This window comes from Pelophylax lessonae (genome assembly GCF_965119305.1).
Source record: "Pelophylax lessonae genome assembly, chromosome: 2".
Classification (NCBI taxonomy): Eukaryota; Metazoa; Chordata; class Amphibia; order Anura; family Ranidae; genus Pelophylax; species Pelophylax lessonae.
Genome location: NC_138769.1, coordinates 549714331 through 549741433, shown reverse-complemented (window position 1 = coordinate 549741433; position 27103 = coordinate 549714331). Strand labels below are relative to the sequence as shown.

At 44.2% G+C, this 27103-nt stretch overlaps 1 protein-coding gene across 1 annotated transcript in view; it reads left to right on the top strand.

Annotated features, from left to right (window-relative positions):
- Positions 1 to 27103, top strand: part of SUCLA2 (succinate-CoA ligase ADP-forming subunit beta) — a 180994-nt gene that overhangs the window by 43014 nt on the left and 110877 nt on the right. The window contains exons 3-4 of the mRNA XM_082244262.1: positions 5454 to 5553; positions 11800 to 11962. Coding sequence (XP_082100388.1) covers positions 5454 to 5553; positions 11800 to 11962 — 263 coding nt within the window. The remainder of the gene's footprint in view (positions 1 to 5453; positions 5554 to 11799; positions 11963 to 27103) is intronic.

The window sequence follows — 27103 nt, the reverse complement described above, 5'->3', positions numbered from 1 at the left end:
AAAGACGAGGGCCTTCTTTTTCTGCTCACAAGAGGTTTTTTCGTCCAGCGGGTGAAAAAACTAAGTCCTCCAAGGTTCCTTCAGGAGGCGTCAGGGGTCGTTGGTCGGGCAAGCAAAAGCCCGCCCCCTCCAGACCTGAAGATAAACCATCCAAAGCCTGAAGGTGCGCCCCCACCCATAACTGGGGTGGGGGGACGTCTTCGCCGGTTCCCGGATCCATGGCTTTCCAGAATCCCGGACAAATGGGTTTGCGAAGTCATAAAGTCAGGGTACAAGATCGAGTTTCGATCTCTCCCACCGGCGCGATTCTTCCCTTCCAATATCCGACTATCTCCGGATCGTCTAGAAGATCTGCGGAGAGCAGTCACAGATCTACTACAACAAGGAGTGGTAGTCCACGTTCCTTGGACAGAACGGTTTCAAGGGTTTTATTCAAACCTGTTTACAATACCCAGGAAAGAGGGCAAAGTGCGTCCAATTCTGGACTTAAGAGCACTCAATTCTTTCGTCAACATAAGAAGATTCAGAATGGAGTCCATTCGCACGGTAGCAGCCTTCCTGCATCCAGGGGATGTCCTAGCGTCCATAGACATCAAGGACGCCTATCTTCACGTTCCCATTTTCGCAGGACATCAGCGTTTTCTACGCTTTTCCGTAGAGGAGAACCACTATCAGTTTGTGGCGTTACCTTTCGGTCTCGCCACGGCTCCGCGGGTCTTCACAAAGGTGTTGGCCCCAATGTTGGCACTTCTGCGCCAAAGAGGTATATCGATTCTAGGTTACCTAGACGATCTTCTGCTTCATGCAGAGTCTCCTCAGACCTTGCTACAAAACATAGAAATTACTATGATTTCTTTACAGGAATTCGGGTGGCTGGTGAACCAGCAAAAGTCTTTTCTGGTTCCCACCCAGAGGCTCGAATATCTGGGTCTAATTCTAGACACAGTCAGGACAAGAGTGTTTCTTCCGGTAGGGAAACTTCGAAAGATTCAATCAGCAGTCCAGTTGTTACTGTCCAACAGCTGGTCTTCCCTTCGGACTTGCATGAGGGTTCTGGGGTTGATGGTGGCTTCATTCGAAGCAGTCCCATTTGCCCAGTCCCATACCCGAATTCTTCAGCAAGAGATTCTCCTCAGATGGAATCGGAATCCGGAATCCCTGGACAATCAGATACGATTGAGCAAACAGACCAGAGAGTCTCTGGTTTGGTGGCTTCGGTCTCCAATGCTCAGCCAGGGAAAGTCATTTCTGCCAATATATTGGACGATAGTGACCACGGATGCCAGTCTATCCGGATGGGGAGGAATTCTCGGTCAATTATCTGTCCAGGGACTTTGGTCCCCGGAAGAATCCAGATTACCGATAAATGTATTGGAACTGAGAGCGATCAGACTTTGTCTGATTCACTGGACCGAGCAGCTCCAGGGCAGCCCGGTTCGGATCCAGTCGGACAATGCCACGGCCGTGGCTTATGTCAATCATCAGGGGGGCACCAAGAGTGTCCGAGCGGCCAAAGAAGTGGCTTGCATTCTTCGCTGGGCGGAACGATTTGTTCCAGCAATCTCTGCGGTGTTCATTCCGGGGGTGGAGAATTGGCAGGCAGATTATCTCAGCCGTCAGACCCTGGATCAGGGGGAATGGTCCCTTCATCCAGACGTTTTCCACCAGTTGTGCCTACGGTGGGGCACCCCGGATGTGGATCTGTTGGCATCACGATTCAACAGGAAAGTTCAGAGATTCGTGGCTCGCTCCCGCGATCCTCTAGCAGAAACCGCAGACGCACTGATCGCCCCGTGGGGGCAATACCAGCTAATATATGCCTTCCCTCCTCTCGCGTTACTGCCAAGACTTCTTCGCAGGGTAGAGGAGGAAGGAATCCCAGTAATCCTGGTAGCTCCGGACTGGCCTCGTCGAGCTTGGTACGCCGACATGGTCAGACTGGTGGCGGACGTCCCGTGGAGACTTCCTCTCAGAGAGGATCTACTGTCTCAGGGACCGATCTTCCATCCTGCTTTACGATCGCTGGCTTTAACGGCCTGGCTATTGAGACCCAGGTGCTGAAGGACAAAGGTTTGTCAGCTTCAGTTATTCCTACTCTAGTTGAAGCAAGGAAAGCGACTTCCAGAAAGATTTATCATCGCACATGGAAGTCCTACATTGCATGGTGTGAACCTTTGGGGTTCCGTCCTCGGTCTTATTCGATTAGTCGAATATTGGCTTTTCTGCAACAAGGGGTTGAGCAGAAACTGGCCTTGAGTACTATCAAGGGTCAGGTCTCAGCATTAGCCATCTTCTTTCAGAAACCTTTGGCTACTCATTCCTTGGTGCGGAATTTCATCCAGGGGGTGCGACATCTGGCTCCGCCAGTGCACGCGCCGTTACCCCCCTGGGATCTTAATTTAGTGTTGTCGGTTCTTCAGAAACCTCCCTTTTGAAGATATTAGGGAGATTCCTCTACCCACGTTGTCCCAGAAGGTGGCCTTCTTGGTGGCTATTACTTCTGCACGCAGGGTGTCAGAACTGGCCGCATTATCTTGTCGTTCACCATATATGGTGGTTCATAGAGATAAGGTGGTTCTTCGTCCGAATCCATCCTTCCTACCAAAAGTAGTTTCAGAATTTCATCTGAATGAAGAAATTGTATTACCTTCCCTGTGTCCTAAGCCCAGTCATCCTCGGGAATTTGCTTTGCACTCCTTGGATGTGGTCCGGGCGATCAGGGTATACTTGAAAACGACAGACTCGTTTCGCAAGAGGGATTCACTTTTTGTGATCCCAGATGGACCCAAAAAGGGGTTGCCTGCATCTGCCGCGACCATTTCCAGATGGATCAGACAGATGGTAGTGCAGGCTTATTCTATTAAGGGTCGGGAGCCCCCGTTCCCTGTTAAGGCGCACTCCACTCGGGCACTTAGTGCGTCATGGGCCTTTCGCCATCAGGCGTCAGTGGTCCAGGTGTGCAAGGCGGCTACCTGGTCGTCGGTGCATACCTTCTCTAAACATTATAAAGTTGATGTAATGGCATCGTCTGATGCCTCATTTGGCCGCAAGGTTTTGCAGGCCGCAATTTGAGGAGACCAGTGGTCTACCTCGAGGGTTTTTTCCGTTGGAAAATTTTTTCTTTAGTCTCATTCTTTGTTTATAATGAGCCTTTAAAACTTCTAGTTTGGCACCGGTTGGGCCTACTAGATTGGATTTGATTTTGTCAATCCCACCCCTCATTTGTGGCACTGCTTCTGGATGTCCCAGCTCTTGAGAATCAAGAAGACTACGTCTGTCAATGAGCGATAGAGAAAAATGGATTTTTGTAAGAACTTACCGTAAAATCCTTTTCTCTTAAGCTCATTGACAGACGTAGTACCCGCCCCTCTATCATTGAGTTGGGTTGGGTTAATTTCTCTGTACTGCTTTAAACAGAACTGATTCCCTGTAGCAGAGAGAGGGAGGATATACCCTCAGGGACTGCCCCCTAGGGTGGAGCCAGAACGTTTTGTCATTCTGCCTAGTCCTACTCCTGCGGAGACAACATAACCCAGCTCTTGAGAATCAAGAAGACTACGTCTGTCAATGAGCTTAAGAGAAAAGGATTTTACGGTAAGTTCTTACAAAAATCCATTTTTTTAGGGTGGAACTCCGCTTTAAAGTGTTTGTTACCCCAAAATGTCATATTGAATATGTTTGTCTGTGTTTTTTGTAAATGCTGTTAAATCAAACCTTTTTATGTTTGTTGCTTGAGGTCATTGTAGCCGTATTAGTGCACTTGCGACAGAGACAATTGAGTACTGTCCGTGATACTTTTTTTTATTTGCACTAACATAAAATTTGCACTAACATTTTATGTTAGTGCAAATAAAAAGTATCACGGACAGTACTAATTGTCTATGTTTACGTTGAAAGAGAAATATCCGGTGATCCTAATATTCCCTCTCCTTTCCTAAATTGGGGTGACCACACCAAGCACAGAATCAGATCTTTGACATGGTCAGATTATGTGACATGCAACCTGCTTGGAGTTACCGGATGCTGTGCCTATGTTCCAATCCAGCCCTGCTGTATTGATTGGGCTGGTTAGGGGGGGCACAGCATCCTGTAACATGCAGCGCACACAGAAAAATTGATGGTGTTTGACTGTGTTCATGTAATAACCATGTACAGCATGAAGAAAAACGTATTCACTTTTTGGAATTTTAGCTAGGGAATGCTTTTTCTGTGTTCTAGTTGGCTGGGATAATAGTGTTGGAAGTTTACAAATGCGTTCGGTGGGAAAACTTAGAACCTCTGTCAGGTTTTTGCAGTTGCCCATTTGAGAGATTTTTGTCTCACTTTCAGTTACTGGAAGTTCGGTAAAGGGGGACACAGACAGACAGTAATGAAAACAAGATGAAGTTTCTATTCTTGATTTCTGTAGCCCCCTCACTTCCGTTTCTAGTGACATTATTTATTATAGCACTTGGATGGCACAGCAAGCCAAGTACTGTCTGGCATTGTAACAGCAGTGAAGGGGATTTTTTTTTCCAGCTTTAAAGTGGAACTTTAGTCAAAAACATAAGTTCTGCTAGATCACTTCAGGCTGGCCCCTTTTGCAGGTATAGCTATGTAAAATGTTTAAAAATAAATGCCTATACTGTTTAAAACCCAAGCACACACTGTCATTCTACTCTGCACATGCTCAGTTGTTCTCTATTTTTAGGTACTGTGTCAAATTTGTAGAGGCTGATCTGCAGACAACCCAAAGATTTACGGTTTTTCAGGAGCTCTGGGCTTCAACAAAATGGCAGCCTCCAGCAAGAAGAAACGGGTACAATGCTGGAGGCAATTTACAGCACACACATTTTGGTAGCTTAATTTTGAATGTGGAATGTATGTTCCTTGCTTAAGAACAATATTTTTTATCAAGTATTTCTGGGTAACAATTCACATTAAGTGGGAAAACCTCTTTTAGTCCATCCCACTGTGATGTGCTACACCAACTAGACCCTCCTTCTTTTTTTTTTGTTTTGTTTGTATGTATAAATCTAACTGGGTATGGGGCCAGTTCACACCACATGCAGTCCAGTGCGTTTTTTCTGCATCAAAAACTTGGGGAAAATAGGGTATATGATCTCCAATGGCATAGATCACACCAGTTATTGCAGTTCTAGTGTATTCCAGTTCTAGAAAAAAAGTAGAACATGCTGTATTTTTCCTGCACTGGACTGTACTGGAACGCTGTAAAAGGCGCCAAAAATTTACTGGAACACACAAGTTCTTGTTTAAGGTTATAAAAGTGGGAAAAAATGCACTCAACTGCATCAAAAACGCGCATGCAGTAAAGCACCTGGAACGCATCTGGACTGCATTTTCTATGATGTTAACTGGCCCATATACAATATTTTTTTTTTCACATAAATGGATAACCTAAGTTTTTTTTTTTTTTTTTTTTTTTTTTGTTTTTCCCTTTTTATTCCTTTAAGGTTCAAAGGATTTGGTAGTTAAAGCACAAGTGTTGGCTGGTGGTCGAGGCAAAGGAACCTTTGAAGGTGGCCTTAAAGGAGGAGTGAAGATTGTATATTCGTAAGTCATCGCTTGATAAGCTTAAAGTGTTGTGGTTTTTTTTTTTCTTTAGCAAAAGGCCTGGGTTTTACAGACTGCGTATACAGAAACCGTAACCTAGCAAAGGCAGTTCAGACACAGCAGAGTCGCAGTACAGTCAATAATATTATAACGTGTAAAGCTCAGCAGGCCAAAGGCCTAAGATGTCAGCATTCTTTCAAACGTTCATTAAAACTTCCCAAACAGAACGGAGGCTGCTTTAGCCAAGAGAACAAGTTCTTCACTAAGTTGCCTGCCATCACAAGTTGCCTGCCAGAGACCTGTGTCCCAAACCTTTCAAGCAAAGCTTGAAGTTTTTATACTACAGTTGTCTTTCCGCTAACTTTTTTTTAAAGGGTTAGTTATCATATCATTGTTATTTTTATTTTTTTTTTATTTATTGGTTTAAACGGTACCAACAAACATACAAATATTTATTCATTGAAGTGAACCACGCAGGGGATTACAGTATATAGTGCATTATAGAGTTACATATAACAGGACCCGAGGGTCAAAATGCTGGAAAGGAAAGACTAGCTTCCATAGGTCAGTTAAAGGCAAGGGCAATCACTTCTACATGTGTCAATGCAATCTTGTTCAGTGTTTAGGTATGAGACAACTGGTAAACTAAACTGTGGCATTAATAAGAGACACATCAAACCTAAGGCTCCTCAGAAGCCGTAGAGGGCTCTTACAGCCATTTGGACCACACCTTATCATTTGTTGGGGCAACCCCTGTGTGTATAGGTATCTAAAGAGGCAAGCTTTTGTTGACCAGCTGCTTCCAGAAAGAAAGACAAAGGAAAGGATTTCTTCCAGTGGAGTGCTATGGCTTTCGGTAGTGTAGAACTTTAGCAAACCTATCATAGTACGCCCTGGGTATGGATTGTTCAACAAGGCCAAGTATACAGATGGACATGGATGGTTGTAGAAGTATGGCACAGACTAGGTGGATGAAGGCTATTTATTTGACTCCAGAACCCAAGGACGACTGGGCAGGTCCAGAAAATATTAACAAAGTTCCCCGGGACTCCTCCACACCACCCAGGGGGAAAAGCTGGAGTTCATTTTATGTAACCTGTAAGGGGTAAAGTATGCCCGCCTGCCCGGTGGACCAGTTTTAAATTGAATTAGTCGGTCTCGTACTGAAACTAATGAACTGAAGGGGAAGTCCCAGATATTGTCCCAGTCATCATCAAGCTCTGGAATGTCATGTTGCCATCTGGCCCTGAGTTCCTCCCAAAGGAGACAAGGATACCAACATCGGATGAGAATATAGTCAGGAAATGGGTTTTGTCCTGCACTCTGATCTTAGTATCTCCTTCAGTGTCGATTATAATGTTTGAGGACCTGTGTGAGAAAATTAGCTACGAAAGGCATGGGAGAGTTGAAAGTAGTGGACTGAGTAGGTTTCTGGGATATTTAGAGGATAGTACCAGCAAGGGGGCCAGGGATTGGTAAACCGTAATCCGCGAAATCCTTTTATTAGTGACTTTGGTCCAGGCATATGTTTCTAATATTTTGTAGAATTCATGTAGATTGCGCCATAGGGGAGTTTCAGGGGAAACAACATGTTTGGGGTAGTGTTCATATTTGAGACCAACATCCCAGGCCCGGATGGTGGTGATCATGGAAGGCGTCAATGGGTAAAGGGGCCTGAGAATCACTGAATAAAAGGCATTTCAGTGCCTTCAAGGATTCCACCATAGCCGCCTCGACCATGACCGATGGATTGGTTGCGTCGGGGTTCAACCACCAGGCCGCCGTGACAAGTTGGGTGGCCAAAAAGTATTTATGCAAGTCTGAAAGGGCCAATACCCTCTGGGAAGAAGGGCGCATGAGTGTGGACCATTTATATCTCGGGGTCTGAGAGCCCCAAAGTAAAGAGGTGAATAACTGATTCAATTTTGTTAGAAAAGGACTTGGGTATCCATTGCAGAGAATGGCTAAACAGCTATGTGAATTTAGGTAATATTTTCATTTTAAGTAGGTTGATGCATCCTAAAAGGGATAAAGGGAGGGACTCCCATGCCTTTAGTTTTAGCCTGACTACCTGTACCACCGGGGTAAATTCAAGGATATGTAATCTGAAGCTTGACTAGATATTTCAACCCCTAAGTATTTATATCTAAAGCTCTCAACCCACTGTAGAGGAAGATTAAGGGGGGCCTCAGTTCTGGCCGCAGGGTGTATGGGGAATATAAGGGATTTGGACCAGTTAACTCTGAGGCCCGTGACCTTGGAGAATGAATCTAAGACCTATAAGGTTCCCTTTTAGGGATGGGTCTGTGTCGTCCACGTACAATGCTACCCTCTCCTCCAGCCAACCAATTCACAGTCCCTTGATGTGCAAGGAAGCACGCAGTGCCTCTGCCACAGGCTCAATGGTGATGGCAAATCAGGCCGGAAAGAGAGGGCAGCCCTGCCCGGTGCCCCTGGACAAGGGAAAAGGCTCCGTTAGGCTGCCTCCAAGCTTGAGGGCTGTCATGGGATGTTTGAATAATCTCTGTAGCCAATTGATGAAGACGAGAGGGAAGCCCATTCTGCGGAGGACCTCCCACAAAAAGGCCACTCGACTGTGTCGAAGGCCTTCTCAATGTCCAGGGAGGCAACCACTCTAGAACCCACATTGGGATGTTGGGCATGGATATGGGTATGTAGTCTCCGTAGGTTGATGTCTTTCACTCTGTGGGCTGTAAAGCCGGTCTGGTCTGTCTTAATGATAGTGGGCAAGATGGGTTGTAAACGTAGTGTAAGTAATTTGGTAAATATCTTTAAAGTCAGCTTTAAGTAGGGTGATCGGCCTATAGGAGGCACAGGATGTAGGGTCTTTGGGTGGTTTATAGATCAGCGTGACTCATGGAAGCCGGGAGGGTTTCCGTTTGACAAACACAGGGAGTAGAGTGAGGCCAGGATGGGAGCAAGGAGGTCCTCATGGGCATTATAAAATTTGATGGGGAGCCCATCTGGACCCGGCGACTTCCCTGTTGGAAAAGATCCAATCACCCTAAGATTCTCATCAGGTATATTTAGCCTCACCAGAGCCTCGCGATCCCCATCAGACAGCCAGTCGAGGGCCGAAGGATCCAGCCAAGCAGCCAGGTCTGCGGGACAAAAGTTAGAGGGCAAAACGGAGGAGTAAAAGGAGCTATAAAATTGATGAAATGCGTTTTAGAATAGCGGGTAGGGAAGAGGCCGACTCACCCAACGTTTTTTTTTTATTTTCTGGTATCGGGGTTAAAGGCTGTTCATGCTGCGCTAGCATTGCCAGTAGGCATCCATTGCGGTCTCCCTCTATAAAAAAAAAAAAAAAAAAAAAAAGCCGTTATTGTATAAGTCTAATCTAGTAATTTCGGCTAGGTGTAAATGAAGCTCGCTTTTTCTGCGTGAAGCTGGTCGAAATGGTTGTCAGTCGGGTCAGTATTTATGATTCCATAAACTGTTTACCTGAATCTTGAAGGGCAATGGTGGTGGCAGCCGGGTCCCTACGAACTGCAGTTAGAGGAGATGTAATGCCCACGAGTAACTACCTTAAAGGCATCCCAGGTAACCTCAGGAGAGGATGACCCTGCGTTAAGTTCCCAGTATTCTGCCAGGATTGGGGGAATGGTATCCGTTCGGTTAGGGTGAGTCACCCAGTGAGATCACAGGTGCCACAAGGCGGTATTGCGAGCGCAGGGAGAGAGGATGGAGAGAGCCAATGGTCCAAGAGTCCACTGGGGAGGTACGAAGAATCCAACACAACCGACATGGTCGGATTTGCAAAGGCCAGATCGATCAGAAAGGCCGTTTTGTACATGGATGAAAAGCAAGAGTAGAATCTGGTCGTAGGATGCTTCCACGTCCAAACCTCTGCCACTCCGATCGCCCGAGCCCACGCCACTAGTTCAGTAGAGAAGTGTTTTCGGAGGAATGGGTCTATCCAAGTCAGGAGCCAATATGGCGTTAAAATCACCCATGAGCAGCAATTTAGCAGGGCAATACGGGGCGATCCTCTCCAAAATGGCATATAGTACTGCGGTGGAAAAGGGAGGAGAAATATACACTTTGACAATAATGTACCGTTCCATAAAGGAAATACCACCACTAAATATTTGACCTGAGGGTCTGTGTGAACATGTTCAACCACACAGGGGAACGATTTGCTGATCAACACACACGCACGCCCCGGGCAAAGGTGGAGTAGAAGGCATGGAAGGTCTTCTGGATCCACGGCCTCTTGGGTGCCAGTAGCTTGCTGCCTGTTGGATGTGTCTCTTGGTGTATTACTTGAGAAGAGTGGGGTTTCAGCTTTCGCTACCTTAAAGTTATAATTGAACCCTCCATGAGAGAATGTTAAACGCGGTAGTATCACGTGTTGTCATTGGATTGGTGTGGTATCTTATATGCCCGGATGTGATAGAAGGGCCCTAAAGGACATCTCAAAAGAAGCAAAGACCGAGGAAGCCAGTACCAGAACAAGTCATTGGTAAACCTAAAAAAAAATAAGCATTATAACCAAAATTAAGAACTAGAACATACAACAAAAACCTCATCATAAGTACTGAGGTACCTTTTAAAAAGAGAGGGAGCTTTTTGTCCCCTGTGTGGTGAAAAAAGTTTAAGTAAAAAAAAAATTAAAGTTGCACTCCACCACATAAAATTCCCCTCCCCCAAATTTTTTTTGAGGTACCCTCACCCCCACAAACACGCACGTACAAACACAAACATCCCTCCCTGGGGCACCTATGCGTTTATACAATAATTGTGATACATATGTTACATATTGCTGTGCACGCTGGTGGTAAGGGCAATCATTTATTAACAGACCTCCTATGGAGCTCTAAACTGACCTGTAGGGACTTTAAAGCGTTACTCAAAATCTAGGGTAGGGAAGTTTGTGTCCATTTCACGGACGCACGTAATTTTAGGGTTTGACGTGTTCGGTATTGATTTACTCTGCGTGACCTCATCTTTTATATTTTACCCAAAAAATGAACTCGCCTATTGCATTTGTGTGGCCTCATATTAACTTTTGGTGTATTTTTTTTTTTTTTTTTTTACTGAAACTTTGTGTTTCCCCCACATCTCTGCGCTGATATTGTGTAACGTAAAAAATTGGAACTACCACCATTTTATTCTCTAGGGTGTCTGCTTTCAGACAGTTTGATGTTTTTGGTGTTTTTTTATGTAATCTTCAGGGCTAAAATGTTTTTTTTTTTCTTTCAGCCTGTAAAATCAACTCCGTTAGCCTAGGTTTTCATGCACACACATTTTTTCTGACGTTTAAGAGGAGCATTTAACCCTTTCACTGCCAGAGCCTTTTTTTGCACACGCTTAAAAAATCATGTCCAGCTCTTGTGAAAGAGGCTTTTTTTTTTTTTTTTTTTTAAACCTGTGTGCATGAGCCCATATGGTCAGGGAAAAAAAAAATAAATCAAATAAATCTTTTTCTTGTCCGGTAAATATTTCATATCTGTAGGTTGTATTTTCAAGTCTATCCAACAGGTGGAGCTCTAGGCTTCTTTTCACATGTTTTCTAAGGTAGTGGCTCTCAACCTTTTTGGGACCCAGTAAATTCTTTCAAAACATTCGGCTCCCCCTCTCACAATAAAATCTTGGGAATACAAAATATGTATCAAGATTTTTGAAGGTTCTGGATGTGGCTGGGTGTCACTGTGGAGAGAATGAAGGTTCTATAGAGGTTGGGGGACTCTGCAGCAGACTTGGTGGCCCTATAGGGAAAGAGGTTTCTGGAGGGAACTTGGGGAACACCTGGAGGATTGGGGGTCTATCAGGGGCAATGTGAGAGACTGGAGGGCGCTGCAGGGCATTGTTAGGATCCCTATGTGAGGTAGTGATAAATCCTTGGTCTTTCCAGCATACATTTCTTAACCATTCAGACATCTGCTTCATTACCATTAGGCTTCTCTGGACCCTTATACAGTTCAGCCATCATGGGTAAATAAGACAGATTTCATATGCACCATCACTTCAGTGTTATGATTTTAGATGCAAGTCTTCCTCTCAGAAATGGTTTGATATTGTCGTTGAAAATGTCAGAGCTGCGCAGTTTATAAAGGTAACCATGTGCTGAATGCATTCTATCATGTTCACATTTTCATTTGTCGGCGAACGAAGAAATGAAATTGAAGCAAGGTGACAGGCTGTTAAAAAATGCAGTACATGTCTGTTTTATTTCACAGTTTGCTCCACTCCTTCATTTTCCATTTTTACCTCTCCTTTTAGTCCAGAAGAAGCCAAAGCCATTTCCTCACAGATGATTGGAAAGAAGTTGTTTACGAAACAGACAGGAGAAAAGGGCAGGATATGTAACCATGTGTTCATCTGCGAGCGCAGATATCCCAGGAGAGAGTATTACTTCGCAATTACCATGGAAAGGTCATTTCAAGTGAGTTGCGGCATTCTCCTAAACTCTGGAAGCTGTGAGGAGGGGTTTTTGGTGCAGAGAATCTTCATTCTCAATTTTTAACTGTCTAATAATTTTAAATTTTTTTTCTACTCTATGCTAGACTATATTTGCAGTCACTAATATTTTCATAGATTAATGTTTTTTAATGTGTTTTATGTTTAGTATGCATATCTAATATACTCATACATGTCTGGTTAATTCCATACTGCCCTGGCATTTTTTATTTATTTTTTTAAATTCAATAGTTTTTATTCAAGGTTGGTAATGATTGGAATACATTAACAGTTTCCGAACAGCACAGCATATTCATAATTATTACAATCAACATCATTACAGAAGCAGGTAGAGCACAACACTCTATGGCAGGCCCTTGTTTGTAAAACCAGGTGATAAACTTTCTGACATTTGGGGCAGTCCCATCTCCCCAGGCACACTGGGAACATACTGATGGGCACCCCCCCCCCCTCCACTCCAGTATCAGAGACCTTTTCAATGCAATGAAAGATTGATACTCTTGTATCTCATTCAGGCATATGCTGTAACGTTAAATGATAGGATCACCAGTAGCATATATCTAATCAATCTTGCCATATAAAAGGTATAGAGGGTTGCGGAAGGGAGAACAATAACAAAAAAAAGGGTTAAGAAATGGGAACAAATGAAGAGCCTTAGAGGGAATCTCTCTCTGGAATGGTTTACAATTACATGATGCTTAAAAGTTTGTGTCTGGATTCTAGCTTTCGAAGTACGTTCATCATATATTTCCTATAGAATTTTTATACTACTTATACCAGTCAATCTGAGACTGGCAGTTTTAAAAAAATTCAATAGCCTGCCGGCCACTGATGCCCGAATTTTCTCGTAGGCGGAGTGGGTAGATAGTGCGAATTACTTCCTTCACTTCCTTTAGGATCTAAGGCTCTCCAGTGTCTAAGTAGTACCAGCTTAGCAGCCAGAAATAGGTGTGTTGTAAATTGTCTAAAGGAGGGCGGTAAGTCCTCAATGTCTAAGTTGAGAAGGGCTAGTGATGGGGAGATTTGAATTTGTAGTCCTGTTACTTGAAAGAAAATGTAGATTTTGGGCCAGAACGTAGCCAGTTTGCTACATGATAGGATATGAAAAAGGGTTCCAGTTTGAGAACACTCTCTCCAACACAATTTTGGACACAGAGGAATTAAATTTAGCTATTCTGTATGGGGTCAGGTACCAGCGTTTTTTAACTTTATGTGCTAGTTCCCATAGGTTGGTGCATTTTGTGGCTGAGTGTGTGTACTGGAAGGCAGTACTCCATTGTGAATCCGAAAAAGTGGTATCCATGTCTGTTTTCCATGCCAACATGGGTTTAGTTTTTTCAAATACAGCTTTGTTGTTGAGGCAATTATAAAATCTACTCTGATTTCGGAAATCAAAAGTGTCAGAGTAAAGAGAGGCACAGGGAGAGGGACCAATGGTGTAGGTCGTGTTTGGTGCAGTTTTAAATATTTCCAGGCCTGCGCAGTTGCTAGGAATTGGGGTGGGAGTTCTTTGTGTATTTCCAAGGTATGGGTAGGCCAGGGCATACTCGTATGATTTCCCACCTGGCATTCGGGATTGTTCTATTTCGCCCCAGAGAGAGACAGGTTCCCCAGGAATCCATCCCCTAAATTGTGCCAATAGTTCCGCCAACTGGTAGTCAGCCAATACCAGTACCTCCATTCTCCCCCCCGCCTTAATTTACTAAGTCTATTGAAAGCGCTTCTAGCTCGCCTACCTTCCCACAAGAACTTGGAAAGGAGCGATTGTAGAGAAGGAATAGGTACTGAACGGTATATATAAAGCAATTGTAGCAAAAGTTTTAATGCAGCTAACCTTCCCGACCACAAGAGTATGTGTTTACCCAGGACCCGTAGTCCTATTTTTAGCTTGTTTTCCAGCGGCATATAGTTAGCCTGCAGAAGTTGATCAGATTTTGAAGTGAGGGTTATTCCCAAGTAAGAGATCCACGTATCACTCCATGTGTATGGAAATTTAGATTGAAGTTATTCTCTTTCTTGTGGAGGTACACCCAGGTAAGAATTATTTTGGTGTCATTGACTTTTTTTAATACGACACCCTACCAAATCTCCAAAGAAGACATGAGGCATGTTCCAGGAAAGTCGCCGGATTAGTAAGCATTGAGATCACGTCATCTGCAAATAGGCTTATGACGTGCTTGCGGCCTTGTATGGGAAACCCCCTGGATGTCCTGATCTGTCCTGATCTTGTCTGATGCTAGCGACTAGAGGTTCCATCACTTAAAGGAAAATTAGAGGGGATAGTGGGCATCCCTGACGTGTGCCATTAGTAATTTCCAGTGGCTTAGAAAGCATTCCAGATGTGTACACTCTAGCTGATGGGGGAAGTGTATAGGACCATTATAGCTGAAAGTATGTATCCCGAAAAGCCAAATTGCTCCAGGACCTTGGTAGGATATTGCTGAAAGCTCTTATGGGTACACTTGGGGGGTGTAGTCTGATGGAAATGTGTTTCCTGACCACATAAGAGCTTATCCTTCAGTGTTGTATCAAGGATAGGTTGGTTTAATGTGTGGAATGCACTAATGGAATCAGGGAGCTCTCTGGTGTCCTTCCTGTGAGTCTGAATTGGATCTTACCTCACAATGCTGCATCCCTGATCCATCCATCCGTGGTTTGTTCTTTGCTGGGCTCCTACACACAGGGGCATAGGTCTGTGAGCTTCCCAGGGATTGAGCTGCCATCCTGGATGCAGGGCTGTTGTGGCTGGACAGAACATCTAAGCCCATGGCAGGGAGTTGTGACGAGCCGGCGCCATCTTGGCCATGCGGCATCAGTGGCTGCATAAAGTATGCAGTGAGTTTCTTTGGCTGATGTTCGTTTTTCTTCCTCTTTGACATGACAGTGGGTGACCGGGGCACTAGATCGCAGTGTTAGGAGGATGATCCAGTGTCTGTAGTTGCCTTGAGCCACTCTGTGATTCCCGTCATTCAGCGGAGCTCTCAGCCTATAGCCCTAGCATTTTTAAAAATGTTGCTATGGATAGAGCAGTGAAGGGCTATTTATTGCTTTAATTGTTCCTTTCTGGAAGAATGTCCCCTTCCTTTTCCAGTGACTGGTTGGCACGAAAAGGCATGTAAATAAGTTTCTAGTAGAGTGAGAAAGGCTTAGCACATTCGACGTGTGTGTGTTTTTTCTGTCAAATGTTCTTTTTTTGGGGAAAATTTTCCTCCCACGCTTCTCAGTAACCGGTCACAGAGACTGGGAATAAAAAGCAGTCCTCCCAACAGCAACAGACTGTAGTAAGAGAGAGAGTTCCTCCGACCTGCTTGTAAAAGCAGTCTAGTTGCTAATTACTTGCTAGGATTGCTTTTGCATGAAAGCCGACCGCTGACTGTAAAAAAAAAAAAAAGATACCAAGATGATGCCTAAATCTACAGGCATCATCCTGGTATGACCCCTCAAAGTCCAGCGAGATATCAGTACTTTGCTGGTCCTTCTTGGGCATAAATTGTGAGGTTGTTTTTTTTTTTTTTTTTTTTTTCTTTTTCATGAAGGCTGATTTCTCCATTCGCAACAATTGATGTGGATGAAGAAAACTCTGCCAACAAAAGTGTTGAAAGATAAATGGCGAAGCATAGTAGAGATCCGCCCTGTGTCTACCCCAATCATTGGCCTGAACCCGATGACTGATGAGTTCTGAACGGAATGAACACATCTCGGGACAGCGGGCGTGCGCGCCCAATGTACATTTACTTTGGTTTGCACAGCTGAGCCACCTTGTCGCAATAAAACTGCGGCGGGTGGTCGGCAACTGGTTAAACAAGTGTAAAATCTATAAAAGTAAACAAAACTTTTTATCAAGACCTTATATCCTCCTACAGGAGCCTTATAATATATATGTGTATATATATATATATGTATACTTTAAGACTCTAATTTTCACACGTGCACTATTGGGGGCAAAACCAGGTGAAGGCACATTTTTAACTTGTCAACTGCCTGTCAAAACCAGACAGTGTTTGCCGCACAGCCCCATTCACATTGTCGTGGCAAAAAAAATAAGGCCTTTCACTGTTCCCCTCAGAGGTGAATGCTGACTCGAGTTTCTGTTGCGAGAAGAATTTACTTCACAGTACAGAAAGCTAAAGAGGTCAGGGATGGCTTGTTTTAAAGCACTTTTAGGCCTCATGCACCATGCACACTGGTTTCTTGTAAACGCTGTTTATCCTGATAGGAGAAAATCAATTTTGGGCTCCCCTAAGCTGCATTTTATTTTTCAAACCAGTTTAGGCGAGTTTACCAGTGTTTGGAGTTTGAGCATTTATTTGATTTGCCAGAATTTTCATTTATTTTGGCAACTGAAATAAACGTTGAAGTGCTAAATGCACCTTGCGCTTGGGCGTGTTTAAGTGTTACTAAACCCACAACAGTAAAATCAGTCCGTATATGCAGTAAAGCATGCTTGTTATACTCGCTGTGGAACCTATGGGGTATAACCTTTGCATTGTGTATACAGTAAACCCCCCTCCATTGCGGGGGTTACGTTCCAGACCCAGCCGCGAAAAGTGAAAATCCGCGAAATAGAAAAACCCTATTAAAATGCATTGTAGGCATTTTTTTTTTTTTTTTTTTTTACTGTCCCTGTACGTGTAAAAGCATTTTAAGGTCTTTTTAAACACACTTTTAAAACAATAGGAACTCATTTAAACACATAAAAGATACTGAGAGACATAGCAAGAGCTATGGAAAACACAAAAATATTGCATTTTTAATGATTTATATAGTAAAATAACATTAAAAAAAAAAAAAAAAACGCAATATACCGGGACCGCAAAAACTGAACCGCGATGGAGCGGGGGTTTACTGTAAAGACTGTTTGATCCTTTCTTCTCTGATCCTCCTCCTTCCACTGTCCCCAATCCATCTCCCGAAAGAACAGGACCAGAATAGAACTTTTTTTTCCTGAAAGGTGCATGTGATCAGCACAGGGCCAATCGGCACTGTCCAGACAGAGGGTTGGGGTCCTGCAGCCTCAAAGGACAATCGGGAGAACAGCTTTAACTAGACACTGATAGAAGTCATATGACTGCCGATGACAAAATGGTATTTAGCAGTTTATATTTACTAAAATAGTTGCGATTCCATGTTCTCTGTACTGTGCGAGTGAATGCAGTGTCCTGGGTTTAAAAACACTTTAACAGTGTTCAGTGTTTTTGTACTAAAAATGTCCTCTATTTAATGCGATTTTAGGGCGTTCAGAACGCTCTTAGGCCTCATGCACACTGCTGCTCCTAAACCTAAGTTTAGCAGCTTTTGGTGTTTTTTTTTTTTTTTTTTTTTTTTTTTTTTTTCCCCCTAAAGCCACTGAACTCCACTCATTAAATGCCTATGTGTCCATGGACACATAGGCATTTATCAGAGCTTAGGGGTAATTTATATGTCCCTGTCCTGAACACAGAAGAATCACAATCAGGAGAGGAATGTTTTGGCACAAAATGCAATTGCGGCAAAAGTGCGTCAACCTAAACCAGCAGATTAGCATAACAGGCATTTTCAGGAAGAGGTCCGCTATGATTGCGCTTGTATGCTATACTCAGATGAACAAAAATCTAAACACAAATATTTTCAATGACTCTGCCTTGAACTGAGTAAGATGTTTTATTCTGTCCCTGGAGCATGCTCTGTATTTCATCCTTCATCTCCACAAGCAGCTTGCAGTGATTTATGATACTGTCAGATGTTTAGCAGCCAATATTATCATGCCCTAGAGAGCAGATAACTCAAATTAGTTTGCAAAAATGTGTGAGTTGTGATCACTTCACAACAGGTAGTTTTAAATAATCCCCTATAGGTCCTTCCTGAGCCTTTTTAAACATACTCCTTAATTAAAGAATTTCTAAAAACATGTTAAGGGTTTTTTTTGGTTCTGATAGCAAACTCATTATGCCTGTGAGTTATTGCTCCAACGGATGTTATAAGTAATTGTAAAGTTGAACTTTAGGCAGAGATGAAAAATGTCATTTCACTGCAGTCTTTTTACTACCACCGATGTATGTCCCCTGTACAGCTGCCATCGGATCTAAAAGAATCCTGATGTCTCATTAAAGGTGAACTTACCACCTAAAAAAACATCACATAGGGCACTTTTTGTCCCCTTCGTGCTAAAAAAATATTTTTTTGGGGTAAAAAGTGGCAAAACTTAGTTACACCCACACACTTAAACCCCTCCTAAAACCATTTTGAGCTCCACCCCCACATACAAGTGCATACAAGCGGAAACGCACACTTAGGAAGTAAACCCAGTGTTTTTTTTTTTTTGTTTTTGTTTGTTTTTTTCCCCTGAAAGGCCAAAGCATACTGTTAGTATGCATCGCATACTAGCATATTATGTGACACTTAACTCCAAACCAAGCCCTCGCCGTTCTACTTTAGGCCACATCCCTTTTTAAAAATGGATAGTTAACCTCGCGCTTATGGTAAGAGGTAATAAATAAATAAATAAAAGTGTAAGCTATATTATAGCTGCTGCTGAAAAATAAAGTGCAAGTGCCTTTAAAGTGATCAGAAAACAAAGTAGATCAGTGCTGCTATCTATGTGCTGATATCCCTAATGGATACTCGATTGTGCAAAGTGATAAATGTGCAAATAGCAAAACTATACTTGTGCAAAATTATATGTGCAATATCCAAATCTTAGTTTCAATATTTCATAACCATCAATAAAAAACCCAAAATCCTTTGTGCTGGAGTAAATAAATAAATATGAATATAATATAGTGCAAACAACTCAGAAAGTGCTGCTGTGCTCCTTTTGCTTGAGTGCAATATTAATCCTCCCCCTTGTGGTTCCCTACTTACCACAAGTGGATATATATCAAGCGATGTGTGGTGATCTTTTGATGTGTGTCCACATATCCTTGTAAATGCAGCCTTCACCGATTAAGCAGCTGGGAGTAATCCTTAAACTGAATGGCCATAAATCTCGGGGTGTCCTCATAAAGATAAAAAGCCATCCATAGTGAAGTATGTTTAAAATACTATTTTATTAATCAAAGAAAACTACTTACAAACATGAGACAAGACAGGCAGTGCACGGCACGGTGGTTCGCTGCTCTTGCAGCGTGCGCTCTACCGTCCGGAAATGACGTCATGCGTGATGCGGGACGCTTCAGCCAATCGCTAGACGCGTTTCGCCCTCCTCCCAGGGCGTCATCTGTAGGGAACCACAAGGGGGAGGATTAATATTGCACTCAAGCAAAAGGAGCACTGCAGCACTTTCTGAGTTGTTTGCACTAAAAGACTGTATTTATATTCATATTTATTTATTTACTCCAGCAAAAAGGATTTTTTGGGGTTTTTTATTGATGTTTTTTATTGATGGTTATGAAATATTGAAACTAAGATTTGGATATTGCACATATTAATTTTGCACAAGTATAGTTTTGCTATTTGCACATTTATCACTTTGCACAATCGAGTATCCATTAGGGATATCAGCACATAGCAGCGCTGATCTACTTTGTCTTCTGATCACATCCCTTTTTTAGCCCTCTTCCTTCCTGGTCTGTGGACTCCAGCTGTGCTACTGGCCGAGAGCCACGTGCCATCACTCTCGCACATGCGCACGGGAGCCGCTGGTCAGTACACAGGTTTCTGAAGAAACGGCACGGGCGGCTGTTTCTTCAGAGCACATGCACCGATGACGTCATCGGCTGCATGCAGGCAATGTAAATATCTCCTGAGCAGTGCAAGTTTAAGAGATATTTACAGTACCTCTAGGTAAGCCTTATTAAAGGCTTGCCTATAGGTAAAAGTTAAAAAGGTGGGTTTACAACCACTTTAAGGTGCGCCTATGCATGAAAATGTTGATTGCACTACACATGTTACATATCCCCTTACGCTGAAGGGAGAGCAGCAATTCTGGACCCATTATTTACAAGTAATTCTCAACTAATTACCTGTAAGAGCTTTTAGGCCTCATGCACTCAAGGCATCTGTTTAAGGTTCTCTTAACTCCAGAACTGGCCGCTTAAAAAATGCGGTAACTTTGTTGAGCGCCACCTTGATCCAGCGATGTGTACGTGAGCCTATGCTCCCTGGGGACTCTCATTCCTCATTGGCTGAGGCAGCAGCGGGATCCATTGGCATTATGCAGTTTTCTTTCCTTCAGCCCATGGAAAATTGCTTGATTCCCCCATCAACACAGTGTTAATGGGGTAATCCCTCCTGCTGCGCTATTGTATTCTGACTGTGGGAGGTTTCACCACACCATCAGAATACAATAGTGTAAAAATAATGAGGTAATTGGCGCTGCCTAAAAGTGTGTTTTAAAATACGGGTAAGTCAATATCTCATATGTAAAAGACCCAGCTTATATATATATATATATATATATATATATATATATATATATATATATATATATATATATATATATATATATATATATATATATATATATATATATATATATATATATGTATGTGTGTGTATATATATATATATATATATATATATATATATATATATATATATATATATATATATATATATATATATAATGTATGTATGTATATACATAAAAGTAAAAGTGCAATATAAAACAGTATAAAATGAATACAGCTGAATAAATATGACGTGAATATAAAGTGACTTAGTGCAATATATCTGTGCGCATAACTCCCAAATGTATCACTAAATATACGTGCGTATGTGCAATAGTGATAGATTTGGCCAGATGATACTAACTATAGTATCTTGGATTGGCCAAGAGAAAAAAATGAAAAGACATAAACTGCTAATCAAAATCCATTGCTGGTGAAATATATCAAATCATAAAGTGATTGGCAATTCAAGAAAGGTATGCTATAAATAAAAAAGGTATGCTATAAATAAAAAGCGATAGTGTTGTTCGTGCAAGTGATAAAAAATATAAATTATCTATAAAAAGTGAAAGATATGTATTTTATATATAATAAAACGGATCTATGGCAGTATTTTTTAAAAAAAGCTCAATCACTTAGGTAAGTAAAAGGAGAAGCAAGTTCATATAAAGTCCATATAAAAGTGCATATAAAAGTGGGCTGTAGCGGTATTCGGCTCCGTGGGCGGTTTTCGTGGTGCTCCGGGTATAAAAGTGACGGGTGTGGAAACAGTGCTCCCTTGGTGCCAACTTTTCCCGCACTCACCAGAAATTATCACCCCTACAGGGGTAATCAGCGTGTAAGACCTAAATCCACTGTCCGGTCCAAGATGGTCCCATAAGCTGATCCCTCTCCTGTGGCCGTGTATACCGTTTAAATCATATACCCTTTGTGCTCATAGAGCATGGATCCAGGGTTCCATATCAGAATACAATAATCCTACAAAAAAAAAAAAACCTGACAGGCTGTTTGTACTGAAGTCGATTCATAGATTGTTTGTTTGAAATTTGGCCAGTTGTTGCTGAACCGGACAAATTTAAATCGGTCTATGGCCGGCTTAAGGCTGCATTCACACTCAAATGACATTCAAACGTGTCCTGCTTGTGTTTGTCATTCATGGTTAATGGCACCCCAAATGTGACACAGGGTTAGTTCATTTTTTGCAAAAAAATGACCAGGTTAAAGAACACCATACGCCCTCCCCACCTACACCGGTCCTTGCTGTACTTTCCTCCCTAAATAATGAGCCCTCAGTGCCCATGCGGACAGTGCAGTGGTCCAGAGATTTGAAATCCCTGCTCTTCTACCCCTTCTCTCTGCAGCACTGGGACGGATCATCACTCGGATTTGTCCCAGAAGCGCTGCAAAAGGAAGAGGGAAAAGAGCGAGGATTTCAGATCCCCAGAACACTATCGACTGTATGGGCATGAACCTCTAATCATCCACAGAGGTAGGTGAAGCGGGAACCTGGGGGGGGGTTCACCCTTTTTTAAATTTTTTTCTGAAAACCGCGCAATCCGCTGCATTATTTGGCTGAAAGTTGGTCGGCTGACTACGCTTCCAAGAAGACTGTATCTGATGTCCTTTATATGGGTATTCAACATCTTGGGGATACCTTAGATGAGTTGATCGAAGGTCTTACGGGTGGTAAGAGTACCCTTTTGCCCCAAACCTCTAAAGGTAAAATCGCTCCGCGCTAGGCGGGGTCCATTCTTCAAAGCCTCAGGCGGTCACAGGAAGCCATGGTCCGGGAAGCCCCAAGACCGGTGTTCCGTGAGAATTACCTACCCGTGAGAAAAACCTACCCCTCGTCACTTCCGGTTGCACGGCACTGTATGTAATGCGGCGTTTACATTAAAACAGCTGTGCTGCAATACGAGTGATCTCCACTCCTATCTCTGTCACTTCCCTCATCTCGGCTAGTAAATATTAAAGCGGCGGCGGGTGTATGAAAACATAAATCACGGAGCCCAGACCCGCTTTTATATTTACTAGCCGAGAGCAGGGGAGTGACAGGGATAGGAGCGGAGATGACTTATATTGCAGCACAGCTGTTTTAATGTAAGCGTGGCGTGGGTAGGTTTTTTTCACGGACACCGTGACAATTTCCTACTAGTGCGCATGCGCACTATTCACGTTCTCAGCTGTTACATCAGGTATCCGGGGCTGTGGGCATGCGCACTGCTGCGCTGCTCTGCTGTTCCTGGCCGGAAGTGACGAGGGTAGGTTTTTCTCACGGGGTAGGTAATTCTCACGTTACACCGGTCAGCCCAGTCGTCCTCCGCCTGAGGGATGCCCTCACCCGTTTCCGGGGTGGGGGGACGTCTGCGTTCCTTTTCAGGAACCCTGGTTGTCCCAAATTCAGGACAGGTGGGTTCACAAACTGATTCGTTCAGGGTGCGAGATCGAGTTTCATTGTGGCAGTTCCTCAGCGGGACAGGTTTCACGGGTTCTATTGCAACCTGCTCACGGTTCCCAGAAAAGAGAGAAAAGTGTGTCCAATTCTGGACCTCAAGTCTCTGCACCGCTTTGTGCGGGTAAAGAAGTTCTGGATGGAATCCATCTGGTCGGTGGTGGTGTCATTGAGTCCAGGGGACTTCTGGCCTCCATCGTCTTAAAGGATGCGTATCTGCACATCCCTATCTACGAAGGTCATCAGCGGTATCTCCGCTTCGCAGTGGCAGAGGAACGTTTTTAATTTGTGGCATTACCCTTATGTTTCGCTTCGGCTCCCAAGGCATGCACCAATATTTTGGCTCCGGTGCTGGCTTTGCTGCGCATGAAGGGGATTTTGGTCCTCGGTTATCTGGACGACCTCCTGTTGAGGGCGAGCTCACCTGCCACTCTGTCAAGCGATCTGACGGTCACGGTTCAGACGCTGCAGGAATTTGGGTGGACCATCGACTTTCAGGAGTCGGCACTGATCCCGTCAGTTTGTCTCGGTTACCTGGGGATGGTCCGGGACTCCACTCACGCAAGGTTTTTTTCTCCCAGAGGAAAAACTTTGAACCCGGCAGGGCGAGATTAGGTCCCTCAGGGACAACTATCTCCTCTCTAAGGGCCTGCGTGCGGTCCCTGGGTCGGTTGGTTTCGGCCTTCAAAGCCATTTCCTTTCGCTCGGTTCCCAACGAGATCTCTGTACGCAGAGGTTCTTGCCAACTGGGATAAAATCCTCAGTCATTGGACAAGAGGATATCTTCGAGCCACCTCACGAGGGTGGACTTTTCGTGGTGGCTTCTGTCACCCGCTCTGACGCAAGGCAACTCTTTTGCCTATGCTGTGGACAGTGCTTACCACGGATGCCAGCCTGTCAGGCGGGGGTGGAGTTCTGGGCACACTTTGTGCCCAGGGGACGTGGTCGGCGGGGGGAATCCTCCTTGCCGATAACTATCTTGGAGCTCCGAGCAATCAAGCTCTGCTTGTTCCATTGGACGACTCGGCTTCAGGGTCGCCCGGTTCGTGTTCACTCGGACAACGCCACGGCAGTGGCTTGCGTCATTCACCAAGGGGGACACCAAGAGTGCCCGGGCGGCCAAGGCAGTGGCCGAGATCCTGTCTTAGGCCGAGTTGCACGTTCCAGCGATTTTGGCTGTTCACGTTCTGGGACTGGAGCACTGGCAGGCGGACTGTCTTCGTCGCCAGTCCTTAGACCAGGGGCAATAGTCCCTGCATCCGGGGGTGTTTCGCCTCCTGTGTGCCCGGTGGGGGACTTCAGACGTGGCTTGGTTCGTGTCCAGTCTCAACTAAAAGGTGGGAAGGTTCGTGGCCAGAACCCGCGATCCTCTGGCAGACGCCACGGACACGGTGGTGGTGCCCTGACACCAGTATAGGCTGTTTTGTGTCTTCACTCAGATTAATCTGCTGTCCAGGTTCCTCAGCCTCACGGGTACAAGTGATTGTGGTGGCCTCAGACTGGCCTCGTGGGTCTTGGTACGCAGACCTCGTGCAGATGGTTGTCGAGCCGCCCTGGCAGCTTCCGCTGTGAGACGTTCTACTGTCTCCAGGGCTGATATTCCATCCCTCTTTACAGTCTCTGGTTTTGATGGCATGGCTGTTTAAAAGCCAAGCTTCGAGAGGAAAGGGTCTCTCGGATGCTGTTATTCCTGCCTTCCTGATTTAACATCGTACCTGGAAGGCGTATGTTGCCTGGGGTGAGTCGCAAGGATTTCATCCATGCTTCTTTTCGGTAGCGAGGGTTTTGGCCTTCCTGCAGGCAGGTGTGGATCAGCGCTTGGTGCTGGGCACGGTCAAAGGTCGGTTGTTGGCCTTTGCCGGTTTTCTTCCAGCGTCCCTTGGCGACTAATTCCTTGATTCGCACCTTTACTCCAGGGGTGCGTCATCTGGCTCCCCCGCGGAAGGCTCCTTGCCTCCGTGGGGACTGGATTTGTTTGTTTGTCCATTTTCTTATAACGGCCTCCCTTTTGAAAACATCAGAGACACAGCTCTGCATGTGTTGTCCCAGAAAGTTGCCTTTTTTGGTGGCTGTCATCTCTGTTCGCAGAGTGTTGGTATTGTCAGCTTGGTCTTGCCGGTCGCCTTTATTGGTCGTTTATTGTGATAACGTGGTCCTGCGACCCGCTCAGTCTTTTCTTCCTGCGGTGGTGTCTGCTTTCCACCTCATCGTAGGTCTTCCGTCCGTCTTGGGCGAAGCTTAAGCATCCCAAGGACTTTGTCCTGCGTTCCTTGAATGTGGTCTGGGCGATCAGGTTTTTGCCTGTCTTCCACAGAGTCTTTTGGGAAGTCTGATTCCCCGTTTGTCCTTCTGAGTGCCCTCGGAAGGGTTCGGCTGCGTCCGCTGCAGCCCCTCCTGTTTGGATCAGACAGACTTTAGTTTAGGCCTATTCACTATAGGCTCTGGTGCCTCCTTTTCCTGTGAGGGCACGTTCTACTAGTCGTCAATGCCTCTTGGACTTTCCGCCATCAGGCTTCATGTGGCTAAGGTGTGCGTAGTAGCGACGTGGTCGGCTGTGCGCACTTTCACAAATTTTCTACTGACTTGCTGTACTGGCATCCTAGGATGCTTCTTGAGGTTTTGAGTGCGGCGGTTGTTTTGCAGAGACGTGTTGTTCTGTCTCTTCTTGGGGTGTACTTGTTCAGGGTTGGCTCCTGTTGGGCTTCTGTTGCCCTATTGGCTCAGTTTTTTTTTTTTTTTTTGTCTCTGGCCTGGTTGACACATTGCCTTTTCTTTGGTTGCGTCTTCCCACCCCTCACACCTGCTCTGCTTCGGGACACCCCACTCGTGAAGGCTGACTGAACAGGCTGCGACTTTCAGAGGACGTAAGAGATAATAGAATTTTTGTAAAACTTACTGTCAAATTATTTTCTCCGAGTCCTCTGACAGTTGCAGCCCCCGCCCCTCTATTTTTTGGGGTTGATTGTCTTCCTGTACTGCTTGCTACGAAACTGAAGAGCAGCACCTAGTGGCTGATGGGTAATGGCTGAGGAACAGCCCCCTAGAGGTATGTTATGTGTAAAAGATTTTGTTTGTTAACCTTTTCACTACCTAGCCTGCTCTTGCAGAGAGGTGCATTACCCACTCGTGAAGGCTAACTGAATGGGCTGCGACTGTCAGAGGAATCGGAGAAAATAATTTTATGGTAAGTTCTTACAAAAATTCTATTTTTCTACTTTTTCTTATAAAAAAAAAAAAAATATCCCATAAACTCAATTGTCATACATTTAGTCCAAAATGTATTTAGCTACATGACTTTGATAAATAAAAATCTCAATAAGCGTATAGCGTCTACAAACTATGGTGTGTATACTGGAATTTACGCAGCTTTTACTTTCTGACTATCTCATTTCTTGAAGTGCTAAAATGGCAGGGCAGTACACCCCCCCCCCCCCAAATTACCCCTTTTTGGAAAGTAGACACTCCAAGGAATGTTCCGAGAGGCATGTTGAGCCCATTGAATATTTAATTTGTCAAAGGTGTTTGAAAAAGGACAAAAAGAAAATGTTTTATTACATAAAGTCACTTAAATGATGCTCACACATGCCATGGGTATATGTGAAATGACACCCCAAAATACATTCTGCTGCTTCTACTGAATATGGGGATACCACATGTGAGACTTTTTTTTTAGCACTTTAGCTACGTACAGGACCCCGAAAACCAATCACTGCCTTCCGGCTTTCTAAGGGAGCAAATTGTTGGTTTCACTCCTGACTACCTATCAGTTTCGGAGGCCATGAAATGCCAAGACAGCACAAACTCCCCCCCCAAATGATCCCTGAGAAAGTAGACACCCTAAGCTGAGAGACATTTTGAGTATTTTGCAGATCTCGCATTTTGTCACAAAGTTTTGAAAATTAAAAAAAAAATAAATTTCTTTTACGCCCACTCATACAGTCTTCACTACAGGGTATTAGTCTTATCCACAGGAGTAAGCTAAGCAGAAGATTTTGTTAAAAACATTCACAAAACTTTGCATAGACACACCTATAGGGGGCTGTCCCTCTGGTCCAATACCCCCCTGCTAGCAGCCTTCCTAATTGTTTGAGTTTTGCCTAGTAAGCAGTAGGCAGGCTTCCCTTGGCTGGGGCTGCAGTCTCAGCCTTTTCTTCTTAAATTTTATTTCTGCAAAGTGATTTTTCTTTACGCTTATAGCTTTTTATTTGCTCCTGCGCTTAGTTAGTCAGACTCTGGAAGACTACAGCATTTTGCGGAGCTGGGAATCGCACTGGTTGTCCTAGAGCCT